The sequence below is a fragment of the Plecotus auritus genome, assembly GCF_963455305.1.
Source record: "Plecotus auritus genome assembly, chromosome: 15".
NCBI lineage: Eukaryota > Metazoa > Chordata > Mammalia > Chiroptera > Vespertilionidae > Plecotus > Plecotus auritus.
This window is the reverse complement of record NC_137781.1, coordinates 17,289,421-17,317,292: the sequence shown is the minus strand read 5'-3', so window position 1 is coordinate 17,317,292 and position 27,872 is coordinate 17,289,421. Positions and strand designations below refer to the sequence as shown.

The 27,872-nt window shown below is 45.2% G+C and overlaps 1 protein-coding gene across 1 annotated transcript; it reads right to left on the bottom strand.

The window, feature by feature from the left end:
* Positions 1–75: 75 nt before the first annotated feature.
* On the bottom strand, positions 76–27,872 carry LOC308239165 (uncharacterized protein). The gene is made up of 3 exons (XM_080651794.1): positions 27,793–27,872; positions 3,783–3,906; positions 76–2,526 (listed from the first exon to the last, which is right to left on the bottom strand). Exons 1-3 carry the CDS (start codon positions 27,820–27,822, stop codon positions 1,166–1,168), a joined length of 1,515 nt encoding a protein of 504 aa, XP_080507920.1. The 5' UTR covers positions 27,823–27,872; the 3' UTR covers positions 76–1,165.

Genomic DNA, 27,872 nt, shown 5'->3' with positions numbered 1-27,872 from the left:
AAGAGGCACTTTTCATCTAAGTCACTGTCGTCTTTCCCACTCACTATGAATACAGTGTTTCTGTCCTAATTCTGACTCTATCTAAACATCAGAGTCTTACAACAAATAAAACCAGCATATGAAATTTTCTACATCATGGTATATGGCACCTTTACAGTATATGGGGAGGATTTCCCCTAAACATTGCTGAGAATTATGAAATACATACTGTGAACAGAGAATATAATTCACCTTGTTAACAGAATGATAGCAAAGGCCTCCTCTTCATGGAGAACATTGACCTCACCAATAAAAGGGGCACAAGACTTCAAATTAGAACCAGAAAGTGATGCAGTCTTACTCTCAAGGCCTTGGGCAGCAATACAAAAGAAGCCAACATTTGACAAAGAGGAATGTTCTGCTATCATGCTGTGCCTTCCAAACCACAGAAAGTTTCGGAGCCACCATTTTCATTTAGCTATACATGCTGACAGGTCACGTTTTCTTTCAGTCATCCCAGGGAGTGAATAGAACCAACGAAACTAATGGTACAAAAGAAAAACAAAAACAAAACAACCCTTTACAAGAAGATCATAAACCAGAGCAAAGGACAGCAAGTGGTTTTCAGGTTAGTGGATTGGAACCTGAAACAATTCATCACAACATGATGTGAGAAGCACAATGTCCCTGACAGAGGTAGCACTTCTTAGCTAAGGACAGGTGCCCTGGATGAAACCTGGGTCAGATCAATTCTCTAGTCATAGAGAAAGGAATGAAGATCCAGCCAGGAGCTTAGAGTATTCATACTTTTCTCAAGCACTACTCCTGAACATGCAGGGGTTATGAATGCTGAATACTCTTCAGGTGAGCCAGGTGGTAGAGGTGAAATAGATTCTGCACAAATATTCCCAGTGACATCAGTAGGCTTGTAGGTCGGAGTAGGTTAGCAAGTGCAATGCAGCTGCTTAAAGCCCACTTGTACCTGAAACTTATGAGGACTCCAGCAGAGTGTATGTTCTGACGAAAAAGGGTTTATATTCAGGTAAAAGGGTCTAAAACCTTCTCCTTCGATGTTGTTATCCTGAGTGAGAAGGATAGAATACTCCCTGCCCATTTAAAGCTTTTCTCCAGTGTGAACTCTATGATGTTTAATATCACTGAAGTACTTCCTACAATCATTGCACTCCTAAGGCTTTTCTCCAGAGTGAACTCTGCGGTGTTGACTGAGGGCAGAACGTTGTCTAAAGGACTTCCCACAATCACTACACTCGTATGGCTTTTCTCCAGAATGAACTCTGTAGTGTTCAGTGAAGGATGACTTGTGTCTAAAGGACTTCCCACAATCACTACATTCATAAGGCTTTTCTCCAGAATGAACTCTGTAGTGTTCAGTGAAGGAAGACTTGTGTCTAAAGGACTTCCCACAATCACTACACTCATAAGGCTTTTCTCCAGTGTGAACTCTGTGGTGTTGATTGAAGGAAGACTTTTGAGTAAAGGACTTCCCACAATCACTACATTCATAAGGCTTTTCTCCAGTGTGAACTCTGTGGTGTTGATTGAAGGAAGACCTTTGACTAAAGTACTTCCCACAATCACTACAATGATATGGCTTTTCTCCAGTGTGAACTCTGTGGTGTATAGTGAAGCTAGATTTTTGAGTGAAGAACTTCCCACAATCACTACACAGATATGGCTTTTCTCCAGTGTGAACTCTGTGGTGTACAGTGAAGTAACGCTTTTGACTGAAGGACTTCCCACAATCACTACACTGATATGGCTTTTTTCCAGTGTGAACTCTGTGGTGTGGAATGCAGGTAACCTTTGTCCTAAAGGACTCCCCACAATCACTACACTCATATGGCTTTTCTCTAGTGTGAACGCTGGGTTGTTTATCGAGATCAGTATTTTCACTGAAGAACTTCCCACAATCAGTATACTCATGGGGATTTTCTCCAGTGTGAATTCTCCTATGTCTATTGAGGTTAAAGCTATGTCTAAAAATATCCCCACACCTGCTACTCTCATAATTCACTATGCCAGTACAGACACCCTGACGTTGAAGAACCTTCTGGTTGTGGCTGGCAGCTTTTTCACATTCACCGCACTCATGATAACTTTTTCCACTGACAAATTCCCGTGAATTCTCACTACCACATGGTGGCTCCTCAGGTTGGAGAGGGAGGGCCCTGATGCATGAGAAGCTCTGAGATGGCTGGGATGTTTTCCTCAGCTTCCCCACTGGAGGCCTTTCCATATCATCCTTCCAGGGCTTCTCTCCAATGGCATCCCTCTGTTGCTCCTGAGGGTTTGCACTGAAGCAGAAGCCTCTCACACATTTGTCACTGATGAAGGTTTTCTGCTCAAAGTATGCTGCGTGTAACTCAGTTAAGTGCAAAATATTTTTTAACACTGAGAAGCACCGCTTACAGAGATGGTTCTTCTGGGTTGCTGGAGCTGTCTTAGAAGCCCTGACCTGTGACTCTCCTTCTACAGATACACTCTGATCAGAATTGGACTCCTCACCATCCGTTTTATGCCAACAACCTGAAAAGGGAAAAATGGTGAAGACATAAATGTTGACTGTGGTGTCAGGTGTAAGTCCCTTTACAAAAAGTGTATTGCACATAAGACATTGGTTCCATTTAATTGTAAGAGAAAACAACAACTGTGGGAAGGATGAGGAAGAGGCTGCTGTGAAGTCTGGTCCACTGAAGATCACAAAACAAAGAAGATCTCAACAGAAATATGACACAAACATGGCAAGCACCACATGGAAGGGAAGCAGCACCTCCAGCTCCTTATTCTGCTAACAGCATTCAGCAGGGCTCGTCTGCTGGTAACATGGGTAAGTTGTGCAGAAGGTTGGTCACATCTTATTTCAATAAACATGTTGCTGTTGGTTTAGGATCACTTAGGTATGTATGTTGGTTTAGGATCACCTCGTAACACATGTTCAGGTCCATGTCAGAGAATACAGCAGAGGGAGCAGTGAGGAGGAACAGGTGATGAAAGAAGGCCGCAAAGGTGAAAGTAGACAAAAGCCAGCCAGTCACAGATGAAATGACATGTCAGAAAAGTGTCAAGTATGGGAAAGAAAAGGTACAAATGTATTTTGGCCACCTGCACCTAAACACTGTTGGACACAAGCAGGTTCCTGGTATGATAGAAACAATACCCTTATGTCATACTTTCCCCCGGTTTCCTACAGCAGGACCAGGTTTCCTCTGAGACCATCTGGCATGTTCACTCTGTAAAAAAACAGAGTTCTCTCTGCACCTCCTCCTCTACAAATATATAAAACCTAAACATTCTGAGTAGTTATAAAAGATGGCAGAAGTGAGTAGCCAGTACTAGCCCAGAGCAAGTCAGCATGCAATAATACTGAGGGAAGAAAATATTACAAATGATATTGAAGGAGGTCTTACAAGCACACCCCATGGCTCATGTAATTAAAGACTACCACATGGCACAGGTGGGCACAAAGAACCTTTAGCTAAAGAAAGGGGGCAGAAGGGGAAGTCATTGATGTGGATGTAGGAAATATCCCAGGAATAGGAAGAGCAAGAACCCATAAGGTGTCTGTAAAAGTGCTGACTCACAGAAACTGCCTGTACTTTGTGAGACTATGGGTGTCAGCTCTCTCCACAGAGTTCTGCTCTGGCAGCCACAGCATATTTGACAAGAAAATGGGTGAATTAGCACAGTCGCTGGACTGGCTGTGGGAGAGAGAAAGCTACAGGTGGAGATATAAGAAAAGAGGGCATCACCTCAGGACACTAGGAGAGATGTGACGGTCTTACCTACAGATGATACAAGTGTAAAAACTTCCAGCATCACATCGCGGTAGAGAAGTCTCTGAGCCTCATCAAGAAGCACCCATTGCTCCTGGGAGAAGGCAATGGCCACATCCTCAAAGTTCATATCCTGTCATAATGGGGGCAGAACGGCACATAATCAGATTTACTCCTAAGATTCCTAGTCTGTCATACTCCCCACCCTCCATATACATCTGCTCTCTCCACTCCACACACCAGAGAAGATACCAGGGATTCATCCCATATAAGTCACTGTCTTCTTATATTTCTACTGATATTTTGTCTTCCCACAACAATAAAGGCAGTTCAGCAGATAGAAGATAACTGAGCTCTGGGCTTCACATGTACACCACACTTCCTCTTGACAACAGAGTGGGTGTCAAGAACATAGGGTAGGAAGAGATGTTAGCCATACAGGGAGTGTGAGTGATTTGATACTGCTCTTGTTAGTCAATACCCTTGTAGTCCCTCACATTGTTCCTCAAAGACACCAAAAACATGGCATCACACTTCAAACTACAAACACAATCTCAGTGCTGAGGCCATCACTTTGCACTACCTGCGTCACATAGTTATTTGACCAACACTTCTCTCTCACCGCTTCCTTCTCAGAGGCACAACTTCAATGGTAACACAAATTTGCTGTGGCGAAAACAGGTTATTTTTTAATTACCTATTGTCCAAAATTATAGATTACCACCTCCATTCCAGTGAAGATTTCAACCCCATGTAACACTGATGTATGCTACCTCATTCCTAACAATCAGTGTGTCAGCACCCAACAACCAAAATCAGGTGGGTAGATAAATGGCATCTAAGCTCTATACCTGGCCATATGCCAAAACACCCCTTTCCAGGCAATTACCCTAAAGTTCCCCTTATTGTATCATCCAGACACCACCAGAAATGGACTCACCCTCCATCCACTCTTATGGCAATGTCAGGGACCTGTGGCCATGAATTCACAATCCCTCTCCAAATGCCCATCACTCTTTCTACCAAACCTCTCTCACACCTGCACTTCCACAGCACCAGCCCTCATGGCACTCTCCTTGGCCTGTTACTTATTACTCAGAACATGTGATGCCAAATTTAAACAGGACAAGCACTGCCCAGACCCTGATAGTCCACACTCATTGAGGCAGCCTTGAGTCCGGCTATGAAGGTCTCTCTCCATGACTGTTTTTTCTTCAATCTAACCTATGAAGAACCACAATCAGATCTCAGACACCCAGAGCCCACCTCCCCTGATGCTGCACTTGATGTCCCTTCAGCAGTCACAACCAAGACCTTTCACTTAATCGTCACTCAAGTCCCAGCCCCGAAGGCCCTCTGAACCATGCTTAGTGAGTGTCACAGATGACCACTCAAGGTCTAAGCTAATCCACACGACAGACTGCTACTCCCAACAGCCAGGCCACACCAAAGGTCACAACAAAATCTTGGTGAGAGTTTGGAGAAGTAAATATGTAAAAACCCCAACCTCCCTATCTCATCTTTCTGAATTATTCTACGGCCTCCAATTCATCGCACATGCACTCACCTTTTAAAGGCCATGTCCACTGCAAAGCCATTATCTCTCCCTGACACTCTACAAGACAACTTCTGTTTCTATGCTGTGTTGTGACACCACCTCCCACAAACAGTGGCCCCAGCAAGAAAGCCAGTCCTCACGCTCACACTGTCCCTTCAGAGCTACTACTACCATTACCAACCTGACCATGATTCCTTGTATTAAAGTGATCCACAGTCCTGGCTGATGTGTCTCAGTTTGTTGAACAGAGACCCATGCACTGGTCAGGTCACATGCCTGGGCTGTGGGCTGGGTCCACAGCAGGGGTTGTGCAGGTACCAACTGGTCCTTGTTTCTGGATCATTAGTGTTTCTCTGTATCTCTCCCTCTCCCTTTCTTTCTACACATTATATATATATGTAAATACCTGCCGATTTCAGAGTCAGCTCCCTCTTTACTCCAAGCCTTGGCACATTCTGGAACCTATGTCTGGAGGACCTCGCACTCATCACACTGGTGGCCAAAAACAAGGTCCATATCCTGAAGCCCTACTCCTGGCCTTAGGAGTCTGGGCTTAGTGCCTGTTCGTTCACAGTCCCCAGGTCCAAGGGCTACAGGAGGGGCTGACAGTCCCAGCGCATCACTATCTCAGAGGCCACAAGTGTGAGAGGCCCTGAAATAAGCTCCACAAACCCGTACACCAAACGATTCTGCATTTGCAGGAATTTGTGCAAAGAAAAGGGTCTGTTGGGAGCCTGGCAACCACCAGGCTCCATGGCTCAGGCTGCTCAGTGCCCTTGCCCAGCCCCGAGGCCAGGTGCCCTCCAGATCCTGTATGATCTCAGGGCTCAGTCCTCAGTGCTCACTCTTGCCAGTTCCCTTATCATTTACAGGACTTCCCCTTCCTGTCCACAGCTGCTGTCCTCTGTCTTCTAGTCTGTTCTTCCTCTGAGCAATGTTAGGAGAAGTTAGAAACCACCTCAGAAAATGTCCCTCTTTTGTTCACAACCATCTATGGCCCCAGCGTTCTGAGAATGAAAGGAAAACTCCTCGTGCAAAACCACACCTCATCTTTGTTGCCTTTAGACCCAAACAGGCCCAGGTTTTCCTAATCCTCCCAGCTCAGTCGCACCACCGTGTCCCTACAAGATGGCACTGCTGCCTTCCACCCTCTTCCCCATCAACCTGTGTCACCCACGAGGGACTCACCATTCTGAACGCTGGGACCTGGGCGGCAGGACCTGAGAGACACCAGTCTCCAAGGCTGGGAGTTAAATGGGGTCAGGCGGACTGAATGCTGTGAGCAGAGGAGTCCGGGAGGCACGGAGGCTGGTGCTCAAAGAGCCTCAGACACACCCTGAACAGCAAGGACGTTGCCTCCTCGGCCTCCTCTTTCTCACAACCAGTGGGCTGAAGCCTGTGAGTCCTTGAAGAAACTAAAGAGGTCAAAATGACCGCCAGGAGGAGGAAGGCGGACGTCCCGCCCTAACCGGATGCACTGCCACAAAATTTCTGATCAGACCTTTCAACAAGTGATAAAGACAGTGTAAATAAATGCATAAAGAAATTCTCACCATAAAAATTTCTTATGGTAATGTATTTAAAACAAAACAAGTTAACACTATACTGATTTTTTGGCCTACAATTTAAAATATTAAACATAGCATAGTTTACAGGGTTAAAGAAAAACTAGAATTTCCATTATTGTGTGTGTCTGGGAAGGCAAAGGGAATGACCATTTTACATCACAGCTTTGCATGTCTTCAAAAGCAAAACATGTACCTACACTGTAACATTTAGATAAGTAAAACATACATTTATATAAATAACTGAACACAGTATTTCCAGAAAATTTATTTATAATACCCTAAATCTGGAAATAACAAAAACCATAGGCAGATCAATAGATAAAGTGTAAGTACACAGAACACAATACTACTCAGCAATAAAAAATAACATTTCACATGAGCACTAGTGTTCAATCTCAAAATAACTTTGTAGCATGAAAGAGACCAATATTTGTTAAAGATTACACACCTTATAGTGCTTACAATTTTATGAAAAATATGAACTAATCTTGTAAAGGAAGGAAAATCAATTAATGCATTTAGGGATGGGGAAGGCAGAAGGTAAATACAGGGTGTGATAAAGTAGCTTTAGAGTTGTTGTATGGAAATTAATTCAAAAATAAATAAATAATAATACAAGTATAAACTCTCCCCTGGCCATTGTACTTACGTTGGCTGGGCACCATCCCTTGCCCTGAAAGGTCACTGCTTCCATTCCAGGACAGGGAACATACTTGGCTGGATGCCCTGTAGGTGGTGCATAAGAGGAAGCTATTTGATAATTCTCATATCACCAGTTCTTTCTCTCTCTCACTCTCTCCCTCCCTCTCTTTTTAAAAAATCAATGAATATATTTTAAACATATAAAATATTTATTTAAAATAGAAAATAAGCTCTTTGTTTTATATACTCACTTCTGTAACTCTGCTTTTGCCCTAACCCAGTCATGGGCAAACTACGGCCCGCGGGCCGGATCCGGCCCGTTCGGCTGTTCTATCCGGCCCGCGGAGCAGAAAGAGCGGAGGGTTCTCTTGCTCTCCCCTCCGCTCCTTTACTTTGAATTTATATTAGTTCACACAAACACTCCATCCATGCTTTTGTTCCGGCCCTTCGGTCCAGTTTAAGAACCCACTGTGGCCCTCAAGTCAAAAAGTTTGCCCAACCCTGCCCTAACCTGTATATGGGTGAGAGATACATTTATTTCACATGTGACGGTTTTACAGTTTGATCCGTTTGTCCATGCTCAACAAATAGTACACATTAGAAAAGTGCATTTTGTTGTATGTCACTTATAAATAGCCTATCTAACAAAAGGGGAATATGCTAATTGACCTTCATGCTGTAGCAAAGATGACGGTGCCCACAGCCAAGAAGGAGGGAATATGCTAATCGACTGCCATGCCCTCAAAGATGGAAGTGCCCCCAGCCACAAGATGGCGGCGCCCAGCACCCTCAGCCCCGCTGGGGTGACAGGCCCGTCAGTCCCCCAGAAGCCCAGGGATGTCTTAAGGTGCAGGCAAGCCTCGGATGGCAGCTGCCCAACCGCCCAGGGCTGCCCGAGGCTCAGGTAACCAGGGCTGGCCAAGGCTTAGGCTGCCAGCAGTGGTAGCAGCAGAGGTGTGATGGAGCATCACCTTCTCCTGATTACCGGGTCACCTCCCTCCCCTGAGGGCTCCCAGACTATGAGGGGCAGGCCGGGCTGAGGGACTCCCCCTCCAGTGCAGGAATTTGCATGCACCGGGCCTCTAGTACCAAAATAAAACCTTAAAAAGTGCTACCAAATGAAGACCTAGGTATCTCTGTCTTGCTAGAAAATTAAAATGGCAACCCTGTATGTGCTCTACCATCTCTCTCCTAATTTCCTGGGAGGACCACTCTTGCCTCATTGGCAGCAAATATTGCAAGCAGTGAAGACTATTGCCATCAGAATGAACAAGGTTGTTAACTGGTTACAAAAGACACATCCTTGCAGTGAGTACAGGATTATCCTTCCTCTAGCTTTGAGATTTTGTGATCAGGAAACCTTGAGGTGCATGCCCTAGATCTGTGGTCAGCAAACTGCGGCTCGCAAGCCACATGCGGCTCTTTGGCCCCTTGAGTTTTACCAAAGGCCGGCTTATGAGTACCCTAATTAAGTTAATAACAATGTACCTACCTATATAGTTTAAATTTAAAAAAATTGGCTCTCAAAAGAAATTTCAATCGTTGTATTGTTGATTAATCGTTGTATCTGTTGACTAATGAGTTTGCCAACCACTGCCCTAGATGGTCCAAGGGAATCCAAAAAACTGTGAGATTATTTTATTCTGCCAATGACTTCAGCCACAGGAACATTATGGAAGACCTGAGAATGTCTGTATGCAAAGATTACAAAGCCAAAACCATTGCTCATTTGTGGGATACATTCATAAGAGGCACTTTTCATCTAATGCAATCTTTACCACTCACTATGACTACAGTGTGTATGTCTTAGTGGTGGTTCCATATAAACCTCAGAGTTATAAAAAAATGACACCAGGGTATGAAATTTCATACATCACAGCACATGGCTCCTTTACAGTATGTGGGGAAGAATTCCCCTAAACATTGTGGAGAATTATGTAATATATCCTGTGACCAGAGACTATGATTAAGATGGTCCACAAAAACATAACAAAGGCTTCCTTTCTAGGGTGACCACTGACCTCACCAATAATAGGGGAACTAGGCTGAAAATTAGAACCACAAAGTCAAGAAGACAATTTTTTAAGGCCACGGGCAGCAATTCAGAAAAGCCAATATGGGACAAACTGATTTTCTGCCATTATTATGTGTCTTCCAAAGCACAGAAAGTTTGGGACCCCATCATATCTGTTCACCTCTCCATTCTGACAGATCACAACTTTCCTTTCTAGTCACCCCAGGCAGTGAATATAACCAACAAAATTAAAGGTACAAAAGAAAAAACACCTTTTCTGAAAGATCATAAACCAGAACAGACTACAGCAAGCAGTTTGTAGGTTGGTGAATTAGAACCTGAAACAATTCATCACAGCATATTGTGAGAACCACAATGTCCCTCATAGAGGTAGCACTTCTTAGCTGAGGATAAGCACTCTGGATGAAGCCTGCATCAGAAATAAAGGAATGAAGATACTGACAAGAGCTCAGAGTAATCATAATTTTCTCAAGCACAGGTGAGAACACAGAATACATTTCCTCTGAGCACACAGTGGTTGTGACTGATGCACCCTCTTCAGGTGAGCCATGTGTTAGCAGTGAAATCTCTTCAGCCACAAATACTCGCTGTGACATCAATCAGGTAGTAGGTTTGTGCGTGTTAGCATGTGCAATGCAGCTCCTTCAAGCCTCACTTTCATCTGAAACCTATGATGAATCAAACAGAGTGTATGTTTCATTAAAAGGAACTTAAATTCAGGTAAATATGTCACAAAGAATCTCCTTCAGTGATATTATTCTAAGTGAGAAAAATAAAGTATTCCCTGCACATTTAAGATTTTCTCCAGGGTGAACTCAGGTGTATAACTAGGCTAGGTTTGTGGCTAAAAGATTTCTGACATTCACTACACTTATGAGATCTTTCCCCAGTGTGACCTCCATGGTGTTCCATGAGCTTAGATCTTTGGTTAAAGGACTTCCCACAATCACCAACGCAGCTTTTCTCTAGTGTAAACTCTCTTGTGGTTAAGGGGTGAATATGGCACCTAAAAGCCTTCCCACACACACATTTTTTAAACCTTTTGTCTCTAGTATGAACCCTGAGGCATTCAGTGACATGAGACCTTCATTTGAACAACGTCCAGCAGTCACTGCATTCCTACGTCTTTTCTCCATTGTTAACTCTGTGTTGTTTAGTGAGGTGAGCCCTTCAACAAAAGGACATCCCACATTCGCTACACTCATGCGGCTTTTCTCCAGTGTGAATTATATGATGTTGAATGAGGGTAGAGCTATGAATGAAGGAATTCCAACAATCTGTATATTCATATGGATTTTTTTCAGTGTGAACTCACTGGTGATCACTGAAGTCAGACCTTTGGCTGAAAGATTTCTCACATTTGATACACATACTTTTTTTCTCCTTACTGTGAATTCTGTGGTGTTGTATGAAGGTAGATGTTTGATTGAAGGACTTCCCACAATCATTAAACTCATGTGGCTTCTCTCCAGTGTGAAATTTGTGGTAGTTAGTGACCTTTGATGAAAGGACATATCACATTCTCTACACTCAGATGGCTTTTCTCCAGTGTAAACTCTCTGATGTTGAATCAGGGTAGAGCCATGACTGAAGGACTTACCACAATCTGTAGTCTTATCTGACTTTTCTCCAGTGTTATCTCTGTGGTATTTAGTGAAATAAGACCTTCAGGAGAAGGAATTCCCACATTAACTACACACATATCTCTTTTTTCAGTGTGAATGGTATCATGTTGAATGAGGGTAGACCTTTGACTGAAGGCCTTCCCCCAATAGATATATTCATATGGCTCTTCTCCAGTGTTTAATGAGAGCAGTGTCTTACTATAGAAATTCTTCCAACCACTTCACTTATAGAGCTTTTATTCAGTGTGAATTCTCCTGTTTCTAATTAAGTTAAAGATTCTTCTAAAAACATTCCCTCAATTTTTACACTCATAATTCACTTCTCCAGAGCAGACATCCTGCTGTTGAACAACTTTCTGGTTGTGTCTGGCACTATTTTCACATTTACCACTCTGGTGAATACTATTTCCATCAATAAATTCTTGTGAAATCTCACTGCCACAGTGTGAATCCTCAGTGTTAAGAGTTGCCTGGTGCTTGGGATGATGCAAGATGGTTGAGAAGTCTTCCTAAGTCTCCTTACTGGTTGAAGGCACCCAAGGTAAGGAGAAGCTGGTCTTGGACTCAAACAAAGCCCTGTCCACATCTTCTTTCCAGGGCTTCTCTTCACTAGCATCCCTCTGTTGCTGGTGAGAATTTGCACTCAGAGAATTCTTTCACACATGAATCCCTGAAGAATGCTTTCTGCACAATGTATGCTGCTTCTAACTCGGTCAGGTGCAGGATATATTTTAACATTGAGAAACAACACTTACACAGAAGGGCATTCTGGCTTGCTGGAGCTGTGTTAGAAGCCCTAATCGGTGACTCTCCATCCACAGATACACTCTGCTCAAAAGGTGCCACCTTACTTTCATTTTCTGACAAAACCCTAAAAACAGATAATGATAAGGAAATGAATGTTGACTGTGGTGCCATGGGAATTATCTAATACTGCTAGGGTTCTTTTCCCAGCCTTACAAAGTGTTCAGCATTCTGGAGAAAGGGGCTGCATGTAGATTCACGAAGGAATCCAAGGACTAAAGATAATTTTGAAAGGCATTGGGGGTCAGAGGATCTTCAGCTGAAGGAGCTAAAAACTCCCTCCTTGACCAAGGACCTGTGCTTTTATTCAAAACAATTTGTCCTAAGGCAAGATAGAGATATACACTTCAAAGGGTAGGGTATCAAAGGATACAGAAGCATTGTCAGTTTGGGGAATAGCCTGCAGCTGGTCAGGTATTTGGCCAATAGGACACAATAAAATGCCCTGAGCTGTCTGGCAGTTAACAATCCTATTCAGGTTTGGGGGAAGTGCCATTTATCTATTTCCAACAGGTAAACTACATATGTGGCTAACCCTTGTTGAGCCGCCCAAGCTTCACCAACCTTTTGGTGAAACTCTTGTAAGTATTACATGCTGGAATTGGTTCTCGGCATAATACAAAAGTGTATTCCGCATAATACACTGCTTCCATGCAATTATCTGAAAGTAAGACGAATGCAGAAAAGTTAACGAGAGGTTCCAGTGTCCCCAGGTCCAAGGACTAAGACAGCTGTAGGACAGTCCAAGTACACTGTTATTTTAGAGGTCAGAAGAGTGTGAGGCCCTGAAATCAGCTCATAATCCAGCACCCCTAAGCATTTCTGCCTTGGTAGAAATCTGTGGAAATAAAAAATTTGTTAAGAGCCTGGCCACCACTGCCAGGACCCATGGGCTCAGGCTGCTCAGCACCCTTGCCCAGCCAACGGGGCTACATGTCCTGGAGATGACCACATTTCTTCAGGACTCAATCCTCAGTGCATACTCTTGCCAGGTACCTTATCTTTTTTTTTTTTTTTTAATATATTTTATTGATATTTTACAGAGAGGAAGGGAGAGAGATAGAGAGCTAGAAACATCGATGAGAGAGAAACATCGATCAGCTGCCTCCTGCACACCTCCCACCAAGGATGTGCCCGCAACCAATGTACATGCCCTTGACCGGAATCGAACCCGGGACCCTTGAGTCCACAGGCCGACGCTCTATCCACTGAGCCAAACCGGTTTCGGCACCAGGTACCTTATCTTTGACAGGACTTCTCCATCCTGTCCCCAACTTCTGTCTCCTCTCTTCTAGTCTGTTCTCCTAAGCTGATTTGGGAAAAGTTGAGAACCATACCTCACACAATGTCCCTCTTTTGTTCAGGACCATCCATAGCCCCAGTTTCCTGAAAATCACAGTACAACTACTCATGCAAAACTTTAGTCACAAAACAAGGCCAGTATTCCCAAATCCTCCTGATTCATACACAATACCATGTCCTTACAAGGTGGCATTGCAGCCTGTCACAATCAACTCACAGTTCTAGATGCTGTGACCTGGGATGCAGGACCTGAGAGGCGCCCACATCCCAGGTTGGAGGTTTACATCAGGCGAGGCTGTGCCAAGTTCAGTAAGTGGAGAGGAGTCTGGGAGGCACAGAGGCCCCATTCCCCGCCTGTTTGTGCTCAACAAGCCTCACACACACCACTGCACAGGGTGATGCAGCCTCTGATGCCTGGATTGACAGGAGGCCTGGTGCTCTGAAGCCTCTGACTCTAGCGACATACCAAAGAGGTCAACCTGACCACCAGGTAAAGACACAGGAAATCCCGCCCTCACCATGTTCACCTGGATAATATGCGTCTCCACTGGCTTTCATTGGCTAAAACCAGCCATCACTAGGTGCATTTCCTTTTGTGTAATATTCTGTTTGAGGCCTCGTAGGTAGAATTTGGATGCCAGTTTATAAGGGTAATGGGTAGCCACAGATTTTTCCATGGTCTTGTCTTGAGAAGTCAAAGAATGAAATCACAGAGAACATTTCAGCAAAATTTATTACAAGCAGATTCAGACTCCCTGCGTGGGGAGGGTGGCCCAATAAAGAATTTCCCATGAAGACTTGTGGTCTAGGGGTATATATTTGCTACAAGCCTGCTCTCTATCTATCCTTGTCATCACCTAATTGATTCCCTCTATTATTATTTCCCAGCAAGGAACCTGCACTTACCCTGTTTCTATGCCCCAGTTCACCTGATTGTTTTAGACCTTCTCTAGTTTCCCACGCCTCCTGCTGTGAGTCCAGAGACATTTTATTTCTCCATGCTTGGTTCCTGTGATTAGGCTTGCTCAAACTGCCATGTCTGCCCCTGCCTGTTCCACCTGACTTTGTTTTGCCCTGGAACCCTGCGCTGTCTGCCTGTGGGTCAAGCTATCTTCTCTCACAGCCACTCACTGACCATTGGGAATACTGGTGTTTGGGAGCCTGAGTGATGCTGGGAACTGACAATATTAGGCTTCAGCGGCTGGTGGCAGGTGTCTGGGGAGTGTTGTCTAAAACTGACTTTTTGTTTTGGAGACATTATTTCAGATTCCGTGAAGCTCAGAATGCTCCTTGAGGTGAAAAGTATTATTTCAATTATTTCCGAAGACTACAGATACTAATGATTTATATAGTAATATTTTCATTGACTTTTAAGGAGAGAGGGAGGGAGGGAGCGAGCAAGCGATAAATACTGATCAACTGTCCTCTGCAAGCCCCTACACTGAGGACTGAGCTCGCATGGCCCCCTTCCCTGTGTCCTCACTGGGAATCCAACTGGAAACCTTTCTGGGAATGGGACCATGCTCAACCAATTGAGCCATTCCAGAAGGCCCATTTTTTATTTTAATAAAAAAATATCACATTAGTAAGAGAAAAAGGCGGCTATGAGAGAATATACATAATCCTATTTGTTTCAAAACAAAATTTGAAAGGATACAAAAGAAACAATTTGACATTCCATACATGGTTAGATTATTTGTAGCCAATACAAATTGTGAAGCTATGGAGCTAACAGTTACTGAATGTTTACTACAGGTGCCAGGCCCTGGATTCAATGCTTTACATGCATTAATCCTCTCTACAACAAGAGATGGTTTAAACATCTGTCTTATAGAGAGGAAACTCAGGCTCAGAGACTCCATGTAGATTTCCTGATTGTAGAGTAAATAAAAGGCAGGACCAGAAGTCAAACCCTTATGTCTCTAACCACAGCAGTCTGGCCTCTAATGCTAGGCTCTTCTGCCTCCTAGAGGGTAGAGTTTCTACTTCATAGGATTAGCCAGATTTCACACCCCTAAAGCTTTAGTGGCTTTTTGTAAAGTAGATATCTTTCTTGTTCATACCACATGTCCACCCTGGTTCTCCTGGGACTGGAATAAAGGAGGAGCCACCAGGTAGGTACCTGTTGACATTATCAGAGAAAGACAGGAAAGGTGGGAAGTCTCAGTGGTTCCAGAATCTTCTGTTAGTGGTGACAGGCTTCACTCCCACCACATTTCATTGGTCAAAGCACATCACAGAGCTGCAGCCAACCTCAGGGGGTCAGCAGCAGAACTGGTATACTTGATGGGCCTCATTAGGGCGACCATATGGTGCTGACCTCTTGTATGCTGTGCAAGAGCAAAGGAGAGGAGTGGGGACTGGTAGGAAATGACAGTGGTGACCAGTCAGGATGGTTCGCTCTCTCCTCATCGAGATGGATTTTCAAGATTCAAAGGAATGAACTTCCCAAAAAGGAGTTTGGGAAGTTGTCATGGGCAGCAAATTCAAACCAATTCTGAGTGTGACTTTGGGTAAATCCCTGGCTGCCTGGATTCCCTACTATGGTCAAGGAGAATACCCACATGTTAAGGATGTTTACTGCGAAGGGTACAGGGCTGCAAGCATTCCAGCATCCCTGTTCTTTTCCATTAACATCAGTCAGTACCTGCTTCCAAGTCTCCTTATCTTTTGCATTGCCCTGCTGAGTGCTCCCAGTGAGGATGATGGTGAGAAATGCTGACAACATCAATGGCGATCCTGTGCTTTCCATTTGTTCTGTGTCTGACCCTGTGCTAAAGGGTCGCTGGATGGTTCTCCACACTGGTCCTAATTCTCCCTCCTGGCCCGTGTTGGGTTAGCCATGCACACCCAGTAGATGACCAGAGCCCAGAAGTCCAGGAGTGATGCTCCATGGAGCCCCAGGCACCTTCCTGTATTAGTTGTCAGCCTAGGTCTGACATGGCAAGGGACACCCACTCCTGGGATGTCCAGTTCCTCATTACCAGTGGGGACTTCGGAGCCAAGAAGTCTTCCCCCTCAGCTTTTCCCCACATGTATCCATCCTCATATTCCTTCACAAGGATCCTGGATTCTCCAGCTCCTTCACAGAGACTAGTGTCCTTTCCAAATGTTCCCAGTCCACACTCTATATCTCCTGTCTGTCATCAGAGTCTTCCCCAATTCCCCACCTTCCCACAGCCTGGGACTCTCTGAACGGACCCTATGCTTAATCCATCCTTGAGAACCAAGATGGGACCTGCATAGGGACACCAGATGCCTGGAAGAGAAGAAGGGGCTCACCTGGGGGTGGGGAAGAGGAACATATTGATATAGAGGAAGGTGCCACTACAACGCCTCTCCGGAGATTGCCTATGCACTTGCCCATGATGGGGGTGCACAGACTCAGAGAGAAACATACAGAGAACATGAGCACAGAAACACGCAGGTACAGAACACTCGCAGCCTCTGCTGGGCACTCAGGTACTGGGCTTATGTCCAGGTTTACACAGTCCCACACTGTAGACATGCCAATACCCTGAGGAACACACACACACACACACACACACACACACACACACACACGGAAACAAACAATTGGGGCCACCCAGAGTGTGCCACAGGACACGCACACAATGGGCACTCCCCCATATGCAAACAGGAAACCCCATCACCAATCCTGTCCCAACACCCCACCTCTCTGCCTTCAACCTCGCATCCCACAGTATATTGTCCCTCAGAGTCCAGGCTCCATCACCTCATTGAGGAGCAAGGGTCTGCTCAGCACAGGCCAAACTTATGGAGGGGGGAGACCACCTGTAATGGATCCCCCAATGTAGTATCATGTTGAGACTAAGCCTCTCCTTCTGGAAATGCTTGTATAGCAGAATGGTCTCACCATTGAATAAAACACAGCACCATTTACTGGAGAATCCATACTACCTCCGGGACAGATTGGGCGGTGGTAATTTTAATGAAATGAAAGTGGAAAATTACCCAGAAATGCAAAAGTAGAAAGATTCCAAAAATGCCCATGGGGCTCAGGGGAGTGTGTGGGCTGCTGAAAAGTAGGTGAACTGATTTGAGGGCCTCAAGTAGCAGGAGCTGCTTTGGAACACCTGGGAGGGATCTGGGCTCCTCAACGACCTGAATCCAAAATAGCTCAGTCTCCACCCCTGGCTGGAAGGTGCTGAGACCACAAGGCCCACGTCCAGGCCCAGAGCTTTTCCCAATCCCTTAGGGTTTAGTCTCAGGGAGCACAGATGTCATAATTACTTGTGTCTGTGCAGCTCAGCCCCAGTTCCCCACCTGCCACACTGACAGCAGGGGCCCCTCCCCTCCTGTTCTCTCCTTCACTGTGTGCTCTGCCCTCATGAGAACTCTTATGGCTGGTTCCCCACAGGGTCCCTGGTCTGTGATGGTGTTCACATTTGTTGACTCATTTGGTAAAACAACACAAATGTATTGATTAGAGAGAGATAGTATTGGGGGGGGGGGGAGAGAAACTCACACTTGTTGTTCCATTAATTTTATACATTGATCATTTGATTCTTGCATGGGCCCTGAGTGAAGACAGAACCTGCAACCTTGGCGTTATTGATATGTTGCTTTAATAAACTGATCTCTCTGGCCAGGGCCAAATTCATCAGGGGTTTTAAGTAAAATGAGTCACTAATGTATCTGAGAATAGGTAGATACCAGAACCACCATGACGACAGATTGTGACTGGGATTCATGAAGTTTCCTAAGTGTTGTCTTTATATGGATGTATTTGAAATAAGCTGTTACAAAGGTAGATTATGTCTTTGCAGCAGTAATTTCATATGCCAATTAGGAAGCACTGAAAAGGGGAGGAGGATTTCATTTCAGGGAGACAGGCATGTATGGAAACATAAAAGTGCTCGTTAAAAAGTGTGTTTAGCCCAGCCAGAATAACTCAGTGGTTGAGTAATATGAACCATAGGCAATCTCCGGTTAGATTGTGGTCAGGGCACAAGCCAGGATTGCAGGCTTGATACAGAGTGTGGGGCATGCAGGAGGCAGCTGATCAATGATTCTATCTCATCGTTGATGTTTGTAGCTCTGTCTACCTTCTCTGAAATCAATAAAAGTGTAAGATATATATATATATATATATATATATATATATATATATATATATATATATTCTGTTCAAATTGGATACTTTAAATCACTTACACTTTTATCAAACTTTTAAAGATGTTTAACACTTGCCACTTCCCAATAATTCAGCTGTTTTATTATAATTTTTCTTGAGCACACCTATTGCTACTTGATCAGTATGCTGAAAATGAAATATAACGATGTACTACTGAAATATGTTATCGTGTCCATGTTCCATGTCATCATTTTGGCAGATTGAACCTGGTGATGATGAGAGTATTTACACCAGGGAAACTGAGAAATACTACAAACCTAGACTTCACTTAATGTGTTATTAAATACTTAGACTTGAAGAACACTGGTGGAGAATGTTAATAATGCAGATTAAACTTATAAGTGTATTGTATGAGTGGGTATTAATTTTCCATAGGATAAAAACTGAGAAAACAATTTTCCTTTTAGATTTGAAAACCAAGAGTTCCGTATGGCAAAGAAGTCACTTGAGTCATTGAGGAAGGAGTGAAACTCAAACACGTGTCTTAGATGCTGCACTGTCCTCCTATTGGTAAGAATGATAAATTAACTGACAAAGTAGGCAAAAGATCCTGAGCAGACATTTTAACAAAGGAGATAAAAACAGCGTCATTTAATGCAAGAAGAAATGCTCACCATCAAGAATTCTTAGGGAAATGTTATTAAAACAAAAACAAGTGAACAGTATACTCATTTCCTGGCCTGTTACTTAAAAAATAACCATCCTATGTGCTGGCTGAGTAACGTAAACCCTGGAATTTTCACTACTGTGGGTGGGTGGGAGGCAAAGGGAATGACCATTTTAGATCACAGACCTGCCTATCTTAAAATCTAACACACTCACTGACACTGTAACAGTTAGATAAGTAAAACATACACCTGTAGGAAGAACTGAATGCGATATTCCCAGCAGTTTTATTTATAAAACCCCAAACGTGGAAATAACCGAAGCCATAGACAGATCAATGGATAAAGTGGTTTTCCATGGAATGCAATATTATTAGCAATAAAAGATTAACTATTTACATAAACATTACTGTTCAATCTAAAAATACCTGTGTAGCAAGAAGGAAGCCAGTGCTTGTTAAAAATTATACACCTTATAGTGCCTGTAAAATTATGAAAAATATGAACTAATCTATTGTAAGAGGAGGTAAATCAATGGCTGTATGGAGGACTAGATAATTCGAAAGATTGTAGAAGGGCAAGAGGTAAATACAGGGTGTGCAAAACTAGGTTTAGAGTTGTTAGTATTGAAAATAATACAACTCTTAATAAATAATAAAAGTATAAAGTCTCCCTGGCTACTGGGTCTTATATTGTTGGGCATGATCACGTTCACTGAATGGTCATTGGTTTGATTCCAGATCACGGCACATGCCCGCCTGGATCTGCAGTAGTGGGCGTGCAGGAGGCAGAAGATTGATGTTTCTCTCCCTCTGCCCTTCTCTATAAAAATCAATAAGATACATTTAAAAATATATAAAACTAGAGGCCTGATGCACAAAATCTGTGCACGAGTGGGGTCCCTAAGCCTGGCCAGTGACCAGGGCCAATTGGGGCCTCTGGCTGCCAGAAGGGGCATTCCTTCCCAGGCTGCCAATTGGGACCTTCCTTCCCCAGCTGCAGGCGGCAGGCCAGAGCCTTCTTTCATTCTGTGACTCTGCCTGGTGGTCAGCATATGTCATAGCAAGCGAATGAACTCCCACATTCCCAAACTACCAAGGGGACAGAGCATATTAGCCTTTTATATATATAGACTAGAGGGCCGTGCACGAAATTTGTTCATGGGTGTGTGTGTGTGTGTGTGTGTATGTGTCCCTCAGCCCAGCCTGCACCCTCTCCACTCTGGGACCCCTCGAGGGATGTTTGCCCATTTAGGTCCGATCCCATGGCAGTCAGTCATCCCTCTCACAATCCAGGACTGCTGGGTCCCAACTGCTCACCTGCCTGCCTGCCTGATTGCCCCTAACTGCTTCTGCCTGCCAGCCTGATCACCCCTAACCACTCCCCTGCCAGCCTGATCTACGCTGAACTGCTCCTCTGCCGGCCTGTTTGCCCCTAACTGCCCGCCCCTGCCGACCTGGTCACCCCTAACAGCCCTCCCTTGCTCACCCGGTTGCCCCTAACTGTCCTCCCCTGCAAAACTGGTCGCCCCCAACTGCCCTCCTCTGCCCTCCCTTGCCAGCCTGGTCACCCCCAAATGCCCTCCCCTGCAGTCCTGGTCGCCCCCAACTGCCCTCCCCTGCTGGCCAGGTCACCCCTAAATTCCCTTCCTTGCCAGCCTGGTCGCCTTAACTGTCCTCCCTTGCTGGCTTGATTACCCCTAACTGTCCTCCCCTGCAGGCCTGGTCGCCCCCAACCGCCCTCCCCTGATGGCCCAGTCACCCCTTACTGTCCTCCCTTGCCAGCCTGGTCACTCCTAACTGCCCTCCCCTGCTGGCCTAGTCATCACCAACTACCCTTCCCTGCAGGCCTGGTCACCTCCAACTTCTCTCCCCTGGAGGCCTGGTCCCCCCAACTGCCATCCCCTGCTGGCCTGGTCACCCCTAACTGCTCTCCCCTGCAGGCCTGTTTGCCCCCACTGGCCTCCCCTGCATGCCTGGTTCCCCCCACACCTGCCCTCCCCTGCAGGCCTGGTCACCCCTAACTGCCCTCTTCTGCTGGCCTGGTGGCCTCCAACTTCCATCCCCTGCTGGCCTGGTTGCCCCAAACTTCCATCCTCTGCTGGCCCAGTCACCCCTAACTGCCTTCCCCTGCAGGCCTGGTATCCCCCAACTGCCCTCCCCTGCAGGCCTGGTTGCCCCCAACTGCCCTCCCTTATAGGTCTGGTACATCCCAAATGCCCTGCCCTGCTGGCCTGACCTCCCACAACTGCCCTCCACTGCCGGCCATCTTGTGTCCACACGGGGGCGGCCATCTTTGACCACATGGGGGTGGCCATCTTGTGTGTTGGAGTGACGGTCAATTTGCATATTACTGTTTTATTAGATAGGATTATATAGGATAGTTATTTAAAATAAGAAAATAAATTCTATGTTTTGCATACTCACAACTGTAAGCATACTTTTGCCCCACCATGGGTATGAGTAACAGAGAAGCATATTTCACATGTGATGGTTTCTGAGCTTTATCGGTATGTTCAACCTCCCCAAACAGTACACATTAGAAAAGGAATTTTCATTGCATGTCAGTTATACAAATACCTAAGTAAAACTTTAAAATGTGGTTCCCAATAAAAACACAGATGTCCCTGTTGTTAGAAAATTAAGATGGCAATTCTATATAGACACTAGTGGCCCGGTGCATGAAATTCGTGCACTTGGGGGGTGGGCGGTCCGTCAGCCTGGCCTGTGCCCTCTTGCAGTCTGGGAGCCCTGGGCGGATGTCCACGGCTTATGGGCCTAAGCCATCAGTGGGACATTCTTAGCATTGCCACGAAGGCGGGAGAGGCTCCCACCACTGCCGCTGTACTCGCCAGCCATGAGCCCGGCTTCTGGCTGAGCAGCGCTCCCCCTGTGGGAGCACACTGACAACCAGGGGGCAGCTCCTTCGTTGAGTGTCTGCCCCCTGGTGGTCAGCGCGCATCATAGTGACCGGTCATTCCACAATTCGGTCATTTGCATATTAGCCTTTTATTATGTAGGAGGATACGCTGTAGACGAGGCCCCCTAGAATCATAAGAAATGCAAAAATTTCACTGTTAACTCATTCTCGAATTGCCTCCACTTTAAATCAAATTGCCCCCTTCCCGTGGGGTGTGTGCTGTACCTTGGGAAGCACTAGGCTTGACACTTTTCCTCTTTGAGCTTCAGATCTGAATACATATGCATATACCATGGGAATTGTAATCTCTTCTCCGCCTACCTCACTGGGTTGTCATGAGGATGTTCTGAGCTAATAAACCTAGAAATGTTTCATCAAGTAAGTGATGTCTAAACGGGAAGGGATTGTTATTTTTAAGCTCACGGGCACCCTCACAGGTAGAAGGTGCTGATTAGGGGAGGAGGGCATGATCGTTTCCTGGGACTGTAGCTATGGAAGCTTTGCAGAGGGTTCTGCAGGCCTCCAAGGAGAGGGCTCTGGCCAGAAGCCCTGCAGTGGTGGTCGGCCCTGGAGGCAATGGCGGGGGCAGGGCGTTAGGGGTTTGGCAAGGCCGAAGGGGAAGTAACTGTCAAACCTTCCCGCTTGGTGCCATCCTTTAAATTGCACATGGTTGTTTCGCAGCTGTACCTGCTCAGGGTGGGGCTCCAATCTCCTGGGGGGCAGGGGGCGCATGGGCCAGTGCAGAGCCAGGTGGGCTAGGAGGGCGGGTTCAGCTGCGCCCCCGGTGAGGTTCACCGTGCTTTCACTGCAGAGACAGTGCTGCTGCTGTTGGGGGAAAAGGTCTGACCCTGGGGGGTCGCTCAGGCCTGCCTCCACACGGGTCTGGAATTGTAGGGAGGAGAGGCATGCCCGGCCCAGCAGAGGGGGCCCACAGTGGTGGGCCGCGGGCGCCTTGGGGGCACTGACGGGTGGTCGCCAGCATACTACTGTTGTGGGTGCCCCTGGAGGGGGTGGCGGGGGAAGAGATTGGGAGTCACAGGTGTGGGCTGCAGCTACCCCCAAGGCTGGGTCTTCTCCCCGTCTGGTCAACCTCCCCATTTCCCCAGGGGTGCTGGGGTAGGGTGTCCGTGCAGGGGAATTGGAAGAGCTCCCCGTGGCCACTTCCACTTCCTTCTTTGCAGTCCGGGGTCCTGTCAGGCACTCTCCTCAGAACCCTGGGAACTTGGCTCCGGCCGCCTGCCCCCTGCTGCATGTGCAGCCTCCTGCTGGTATGTCAATATGCAAATTGGTCATTACTGGGACACCGTAATGGAAAATTAGCATATTACCTTTCTTTACGTATAGATGACCATCTCTCTCCTCATTTCCTGAGAGAATCACTGTTGCCTCTGTGGCAGCAAATATTGTCCAGAAGTGAAGACTACTGCCATCAGAATCATCAAGAATGCTGAATTGTCACAAAACACACAACCTGGGACTAATTACACAATTATTCTTCCTTTAGCTTTGAGTTCCTGCCTGTTGTGATAACCTTAAGGTGAACACCATACAGGGGCCCAGGGAATCCACAAAACCATGACATTCTTTTCACAACCAATCACTCCAGCTACAAAAAGGACAAACAAGACTCAGGACTGGGTCATTTGTGGATAATGTTCAGAAGAGGCAATTTTCATCCAATGCACTGCCATCTCTTTCACTCACTATGAAAACAGTGTTTGTCCTAATATTAGTTGTACTTCACAGTGTAACAACAAATGAAACCAGCCTATGAAATTTCATACAACATAGCACAGGGCTCCTTTGCAGTATGTAAGACATACTATGAACAGAGAATATAATTCATATTGTTCACAGGAGCACAACAAAGGACTCTTCTTCTGGGTGGTCATTGACCTCACCAATAATACAGGCACCAGGCTAAGAAAATTAGAACCAAAAAGTCATGCAGATTTTCCTTGAAGGATTTGGTCAGCAATACAAAATAAACCAATATTGGCCAAAGAGTGATTTTTTGCCATTATTATGTGCCTTCCAAAGCGCAGAGAGTGTGGGACCCCACCATATATGTTCCACTCTCCCTGCTGACAGATCACAATTACCCTTTCAAATCATCCCAGGCAGTGAATATAACCAACAAGATTAAAGGTAGAAAAGCAAAAAACACCTTTACTAAAAGATCATAAACTAGAACAGAGGACAGCAAGCAGGTTGGTGAATTAGAACCTAAATCAACTCATCAGAGGATAATGTGAGAACAATGATAGAAGCACAAAAAAGAACTCCTCTTCTGGGGGACCACTGACCTCACCAACATTAGAGGCACCAGGATGCAAATTAGAACCAAAAAGTTATGCCAACTTTATTTCATTGCCTTGGTCAGTGGTATAAAATAAGTCAATAATGGGCAAAGAGTGATTTTTCTGACATTATTATACGCTTTACAAGGCACTGAAAGTTGGGGAATCCACCATATTTGTTCATGTCCCCATGATGATAGATCACAACTTTCTTATCAAATCATCCAGAGAGTGAAATTAAAAAAAAAGCTACAAAAGAAAAAACATCTTTACTAAAGATCATAAACCAGAACAGAGGACAGTAAGCAATTTGCAGGTTGGTGAACTAGAAAGTAAAACAATTCACAAAAGCATCATGTGAGACCCACAATGTCCCTGAAAGTGGTAGCACTCCTTAGCTTAGGATGAGTTCTCTGGAAAAACCGTGGGACAGATGCATTCCCTAGTCAGAGAGAAAGGAATGAAGATCCTGTCAAGAGCTTGAAGTAATCATAATTTTCTCAAGCACAAGTGAGAACACAGAATACATTTCCCTTGAGGACACAGGGTTTGTGACTGATGCACACTCTTCAGGTGAGCCAGGTGGCAGAGGTGAAATTTCCTCAGTTACAAATGCTCACTGTGACATCAATCGGGTAGTAGGTCTGGGCTCGTTAGCAAGTACAATGCAGCTCCTTCAAGCCTCACTTGTACCTGAAACTTATGAGGAATATATCAGAGAGCATGTTCCATTAAAAAAGGTTTAAATTCAGGAAAAAAGGTCCCAAAGAGTCTCCTTCAGTGTTGTTATTCTAAGTGAGAAAAACAAAACTTTCCCTGCACATTTAACACTTCTCTCCAGTGTGAACTCTCAGGTGTCTAATGAGGCTACATTTTTGACTAAAAACTTCCCACATTCAGTACACTCATATGGATTCTTAACAGTGTGAACTCTGAGATGTACAGTGAGGTGAGCCCTTAGATGAAAAGACACCCCATTCTCTACACTCATACGGCTTTTCTCCAGAGTGAACTCTGAGGTGTACAGTGAGGTGAGACCTTTGACAAAAGGACATCCCACATTCTCTACACTCATATGGCTTCTCTCCAGTGTGAACTTTGAGGTGTAAAGTGAGCTGAGCCCCTCGAGGAAAGGACATCCCACATTTTCTACACTTATAAGGTTTTTCTCCAGTGTGAATTCTCTGGTGTTGTTTGAGGTAGACTTATAACTGAAGGATTTCCCACCATCACAGCACTCATATGGCTTGTCGCCACTGTGAATTCTCAGGTGTCTAATAAAGTTAAACTTGTGGCTAAAAGACTTCCTACATTCAGTACACTCATATGGCTTCTCTCCAGGGTGAACTCTGAGGTGTACAGTGAGGTTAGACCTTCGACGAAAGTACATCCCACATTCTCTACACTCATATGGCTTCTCTCCAATGTGAACTCTTTGGTGTTGTTTCAGGGAAGATTTATAATGGAAGGCCTTCCCACAATCACAGCACTCATATTGCTTGTGGCCTCTGTAAACTCTCAGGCATTTAATAAGGTGATATTTCTGGCTAAAAGACTTCCCACAGTCAGTACACTCATATGGCTTTTCTCCAGTGTGAACTGTGAGGTGTAAAGTGAGTTGAGCCCTTTGAGGAAAGGACATCCACATTCCGTACACTTATAGGGCTTTTCTCCAGTGTGAATTCTCTGGTGTTGTTTGAGGCTAGACTCATCCCTGAAGGACTTTCCACAATCACAGCACTCATATGGCTTGTCGCCACTGTGAACTCTCAGGTTTCTAATAAGGTTAGACTTATGGCTAAAAGCCTTCCCACATTTAGAACACTCAACATGGTTTCTCTCCCGTGTGAACTCTGAGGTGTACAGTGAGGTTAGAACTTCGAAGAAAGGACATCCCACATTCTCTACATTCATATGGCTTCCCACCAGTGTGAACTGTCTTGTGTCGAATGAGGTTAAAGATTCGTCTAAAAACTTTCCTACATTTGTTACACTCAAAAGGCAGTTCTCCAGAACAGACACCCGGGCATTGATCAGCTTTCAGGTTGTGGCTGGCAGCATTTTCACATTCATCCCACTGGTGATGACATTTTCCATCAAGAAAATCCTGTGAAATCTCACTGCCACAGTGTAGCTCCTCAGTGTTGAGAGTGGACTGATGCTTGGGAAGCTCTGAGTTGTATCATAAGTCTTCCCTAACCTCCCTGTTGGTTGAAGGCACTGAAGGTAAGTAGAAGCTGGGTGTGCTCACAAAGGAAGCCCTGTCCATAGCTTGTTTCCAGGGCCCCTGCCCACGTTCATTTCTCTGTTTCTGTTGAGGGTTTGCACTAAAATTAAAGTCTCCAACACATGTGTCACTACAGAATACTTTCTGCTCAAAATATGCTGCATAAGATCCAGTCAGGTGCAAAATACCTTTTAACACAGTGAAACACAGTCTACACAGAGGAATATTCTCGGTGCTTGGAGCTGTCTTAGAAGACCTGACCTGCGACTCTCCTTTTATAGATACACTCTGATCAGAACAGGCCTCATCACCATCGATTTTATGCCAACAACCTGAAAAGTGAGAAAGGGTAAGGAAATGGATGTGGTGACAGGGGGAAGTCCCACTGCAAAAGTGTGTTACACATCACACATTAGTTCCACGCAATTGTCTGAAAATAGGAGATGTGCAGGAAGGATTAATAAGAGGCTCTTGGGACTTTCTGGGCTAATGAAGATCACAACACAGGGAGGCCTCTTCATAAATATGACACAAACATTGCAAGAACCACATGGATGAGAATATGGCTCTCCAGCTCATCCTTCAACTAACAGCATTCAGCACAGCTTGTTTGCAGAAGACAAGAGTGAGCTGTGCAAGAAGTTGGTTCCGTCTTACTCCAAGTAAAATTCAATAAAGGAGTAGCTGGTTTCAAGGACCACTTAGCACATATGTGCACCTCATAACATATGTGCAAGTCAATGTTGCATAATACTGCAGAGGCACCAATGCAGAGGAAGAGGTGATGAAGAAGTGAGCAGTCTGCACTGGGCCAGCTTGCTACAGTATTCAGGGAACAGAATATTACAAACAATTGAATGGGGGCCTTACAAGAACAGCCCATAGTTCGTGTAGTAAAGACCATAACATGGCACAGGTTGCCACAAAGAACCTTTTAAAGAAGGAGTGCAGAAGTTGAAGCCATTCATGTGGACACTGTCAGCCTCCCAGGAAGAGAAAGTACAAGCTGGGACCCATTAAGCTCACTGCAAAACTCCTTACTCCCTAACACTTCCTGTACTTTTTGAGGTTACAGGTGTTAGGGATGTTTACAGAGTCCTTTGCTCAGGGTTTCCATCCAGCTCATCCCTGGTAGCCACAGCACATTTGAGAGGACAGTGGGGGAAATTAGCAGAGGCAATGTTCTGACTGTGGGAGAGAGAAAGCTACGGATGAGGAATAAATAAAGAGAGGTCATCATCTCAGGACACTGGCAGAATGTGAAAGTCTTACCTACCGATGATACAAGTGCAAACACTTCCAGCATCACATCGCAGAACAGAAGTCTGTGAACCTCATCAAGGAGCACCCACTCCT